Source organism: Eumetopias jubatus, unplaced genomic scaffold (genome assembly GCF_037043125.1).
Source record: "Eumetopias jubatus isolate StellerSeaLion01/CBP00866 unplaced genomic scaffold, mEumJub1_p1.0 scaffold_1, whole genome shotgun sequence".
NCBI classification, from domain to species: Eukaryota; Metazoa; Chordata; class Mammalia; order Carnivora; family Otariidae; genus Eumetopias; species Eumetopias jubatus.
In genome coordinates, this window is record NW_028274807.1 from 103,640,592 (window position 1) to 103,645,150 (window position 4,559).

The following is a 4,559-nucleotide window of genomic DNA, read 5'->3' on the forward strand; positions in this document are numbered from 1 at the left end:
GGCATTTGCCTTATACACAGACATCTTTCCAGATGGGATTGACTGTTCCTTAGCATGAGGCTCACGCTAGGACCTTGGGAGCAATAGTACATGGGTTAAGCTTTCTTGATAATCCAGTTGATGTGAGGCCCATGCTTGTGTAATTGGCCTAGGTTTTTTATTGCTGCTATAATTTAAGGGACAGATTGGTGAGAACATCTTCTATGTAGAATGATCAGTGCTTTGCTGAAATCCACACTAAGCATTTTTCTCATTTTAATTGTAACATTTGGCCTGAGTCCCGTAGAAGTGGTGCAGGGGAACATTTCAAATACTTTGTTCAGTGTCCTTGTTAGGGTGTAGAACCATCTCTGGGGCCCTCAAATTGGCATTGGAAGACTTAACTTCTTTCCTTTAAGGACTTTGGTCACATACAAGTAGAAGAAGTCACAGTAGAAGATGGTTTGTACTACTCCAGACACCACTGCAATTTGGTCATAGAAGTTCTCAGTCTGATACCGCCTGATCCAGTTAGCCAGGTAGAGTGACCCGTACAACCCAAGAAAGAACAGGTAGTAAGTAGTAATGGCCTCAGCCTCTCCAGTTTTACTGATCATGAAGAGCTGGGGCAGGATGGCCGCTGATTCCAGGTAGACAGAGAAAGTCCAGAAGACCTCCAGGGGAGTAAAACTGTAATTCTCAAGGAAGGAGAGACCAATGACGGGGACCAGAAGAAACTCCAGGCGGAATGTGTCATTCTCACTGTCAAATGTTTTCCGAAATCCCTTTATCACCAAGAAGTGCCATACAACGTTGATACCCAAGCTTGGCTTTGTGATCACTTTAGCACCAGGGAGTTGTGCACAGACCAATATAACATCTTTGCACCCAGTGGAGGCCAAAGGACATCAAGGTCCCTATACAAACAAAGGCCTGCTGGTTGTTCCTCTACTGCTACTTGTCAGCAGCAACTGAACAGCCTCATTAAACAACTGGCTCTCTCCTTCTCCTGGCCTAAGAAGATGGTCCATGATCATTCAGGGGCCTGTCACCAAGGCAGCTATAGCTCTCCAGGGGAGGTATATATATCCAGGAGCAATATTTAAAACATTCATGACAGGTATGCCATGGCACTGTCCAGTCAGAATGGATGCTGCCTGAAAGGAGAAATTTCAGCCTTTCCATTGGATGCCACCCTGCATACCCCCACCACCACCCCATCTGCCCCCAGCCCTAGTTCGTCAGGTGAGGAAAGGCTCCTAGGAGATCCCTGTTGTTTTGCCTGTCACCAGACTCCTCAATTCTATTCAGGGCTTCCTCTGAAGTATCTTATCTCTGTGTCACCCCCATTTATGATTCCCAGGCCGGCATAATGGAAGGGGGGAAGCATAAATGCCAATAGATTAGGAGACAGCAGGGCATAATAGCTAAAATGATAAACTCTGCAGCCAGACAACCTGGGTTGAATCTTAGTCCCCACAACTAGCTTGTGTGGCCATGGGCAAGTTCTCTGTATCTCCATTCCGGTAATATGGGGATAATAAACCCTCAGTAGGATTTATGAGGCTTAATTATTACATATAAAGCACTTAAAACAGTGCTTAGCACTCATTAATAGTTACTATTACTGGGAAAACCAAGAGTATCTTTCTCTCCCACAGTAGAAATAAGATGTGGACCTAAAAGTCTCAAACCCTGCAGAAACCCCATCCTTCCTGACTATAAAGATTAACAACCCTGGCTGCCTTTGGTTTGAGAAGACTCCATCCCTAGTTGGTCCACACAGGTCCTCCCACCTACAGCCACCACTGGTCCTTGACAGAAAAACAGACTTGGGACCTGCGACAGCCGGAGATACATTTGGCAGGGAAATGAGAGAATTGCTTTGGCACAAGCCAATATATTGCCTGCAAATCCACACATTTGCAGTCTTATTAATGGAACTCCAGGATTCCATAACTTAACTTCAAAGGAAAGGGTACATGAGGTGTTCCTAGGCATGAAGTTTTTGAGGCCCCTGCTGATTTTAGTCACACCCGTGGAATGCAGGAAGTAAAGTATCACACTTAAAGCAGTGCACAATAGATTTGCCTCCTAGTTTATCAGGTCCAGAATCAACCTGAAGCTACTAAAGCAGCTTAATAGTCTAAGCAGTGGTTCTCACACTTTGATGGGTATCAGGATCATATGGGAAACTTAATAAAAATGCAAAAAGCCCAGGTCCTACTCCAATGAGCCCAAGCCTTTGTGTTCTTTATTAGTTCTTTAGGTGTTTCCCTATAGCCACAAGAATGTGAGAACCATGGCTCTAAAGAAAAGATAGATACAGAAGGGTCAGCAGCCCACTCCCATGCTATAATCCAACATTTCAAGAATGCCTTAACTGAATACCCCTAATCATAGGCTCACTCCTTTAATACTTTAATTAATAAAATTAATAAAGACATAAAAGTACTAATCATGTTTAAGTAATGCAGTCTACACATACGGTAGCATTTTGAAAAGTTATTTGCATAAGTTTATTTTAGACTTGGGGATTCTTACAGCTCTCACACTGTCTCACTATTACTGAAAGAATACTTTAAAATTATGATGTAAAGACAATTTGAAATGGCTCCAGGAAGAAAATTATAATAGCACATTTGTCTTCACTGTGTTTTCATTATAAGACACAGAAAGTAATCGATGGACAAGAAAGCACAGTGGAACTCAGGGCACAGAGAATATGGTTGCCAAAAGCAGAAACACAAGACTCCAGGATAATTATGTAGTCTTTCCCAACAAGTGAGCCCAGAGTTCTAGAAATGAATTATGTAGATTCTAATAAGCATCTTATAAATACCAGAAATGATTTATATTACATATTCTCAGACACTGTAACTGATTTGGGCTAGGAAGTCTCCAACTTAATAGAAGGCAATATTCTAAAATCTTGTTCTTTGTTTTAGAGCACAGCATTCTGCCACAGCATGGTGTTATAGATGGCTGTGTGGTGGCCAGGAGGCAAGATGTGCAATGGGGAGCACGACCCCGCAGCTCAGAAGACTTGGTTCTGAATACTGGCCCTGCCATGAATTTGAACCACAATTCTTCTAGCTGTTCAGCCACCAAATCTGAAAGTCACCCTACATTTTCATTTTCTCATACTCCACAACCAGTCCAACAACACATCACATTTAGTTAGCTATTCCTTTAAAGTATGTGCAGGATCCAACCATTTTCCCACTTCACTACAATCAAGGTTCATGTTACCATCAACTCTCACCTGAATTATTACACAACAGCCTCCAGACAATTCTCCTTATACAAGTCAGATCATAGCATACCTTTGTTCATGGTGCTCATTTCACTCCGAATAAAAGCACAAGTCTCTGCCATGATGTAAAAAGCCAAGTGCATTCTCCAGCCCATCCCACCAATCCCCACCCTCCACTCCAGCCTCTTGGCCTCTTTGCTGCTCTTCAAACACACCAAGCACACTCTAATTCCAGGACTCTGCACTTGCTGGTCCCTTCAACTGGCACTCTCCTCCAAACACCCCCAGATAACTATGTGGCTCCCTCCTCTCCTCCTTCAATGGCACTTCAAATATCAGCCTCTCCATGATTCCTGTGGAATTTGTATCTACTACACTTATATATACATAGAAAATGTCTGGAAGATACCTAAACTGTTAACAACAGAAAACTCAATTGAGTGGGAATGCTCTGGGAGCAGGGTGAAGGAAAGAACTTATTTTATAGTCTTCCATATGCTTTTTGGTATTTTTATTGAAAAATTAGTGGTAGCTAAAACTATGATAATGCTGAGTTAATAGATACCCAGGTCAGTTCACAGGAACCCAGGTAGCCCTACCAGTTCTGAAGTATTTTAGTTCATATGTTTTATGTGCTTGATGGGATTTTGAATTGAGATATAGTTGACATATAACATCATATTGGTTTCAAGTATACAAAGTAAGGATTTGATATTTGTATATATTGCAAAATGATCACCAGAGTAACTCTAATTCACATCCATCACCACACATAAGTTACAAATTTGTGTGTGCGATGAGTACCTTTAAGATCTACTCTCTTAGCAACTTTCAAATATACAATACAGTATTGTTAACTATAGCTACCATGCTATATATTACATCCCTAGGACTTATTTTATAATTGGAAATTTGTACTTTTTGGCCACCTTTACCCATTTCCTCCACCCACTCAAAACACAATAATCATAACAGTGTAATTTTTTGCAATGCAGGTCTACTAATGAAATGACTGAAATTCTCTTGAGGGGATAACATTTTGTTTAACTGGAGTTCAAAGTTAGTCTCTTGTATCATCATGGCAGAAACATAGCCTAAAATGAATGATCAAGGCAAAGCATGCTCTAAGGTACTGAAATAGAGCTGGAGGGGACTTTACAGAGCCATTGTTTTAGCTCTTACAGATGACGTGAAGCCCTGATTCCTGGTAACAGCTGCTCCCATCTCACAGCTACGTTGTGAAGAGAACCCAGTCTCACGACTTGTGGTTCCACTGGACCTCTTCTTAGAATACTTGCATTTCCCCTGGGAGAACTGACCCAGG

General features: G+C 41.8%; 1 protein-coding gene across 1 annotated transcript; it reads right to left on the bottom strand.

Moving 5' to 3' along the window:
- Positions 1-359: 359 nt before the first annotated feature.
- On the bottom strand, positions 360-3,357 carry LOC114209033 (ER lumen protein-retaining receptor 3-like). The gene is made up of 2 exons (XM_028103081.2): positions 3,306-3,357; positions 360-820 (listed from the first exon to the last, which is right to left on the bottom strand). The coding sequence occupies exons 1-2, from the start codon at positions 3,355-3,357 to the stop codon at positions 360-362; spliced, it is 513 nt and encodes a 170-aa protein (XP_027958882.2).
- Between the last annotated feature and the right edge of the window lie 1,202 nt (positions 3,358-4,559).

Bases quoted from the DNA above. Each gene is read 5' to 3' on its own strand.
- LOC114209033 (XM_028103081.2), bottom strand. From the start codon at position 3,357: ATGGCAGAGACTTGTGCTTTTATTCGGAGTGAAATGAGCACCATGAAC. The intron at 821-3,305 runs GTATGCTATGAT...CTGGTGCTAAAG, and splicing joins AATGAGCACCATGAACAAAG to TGATCACAAAGCCAAGCTTG.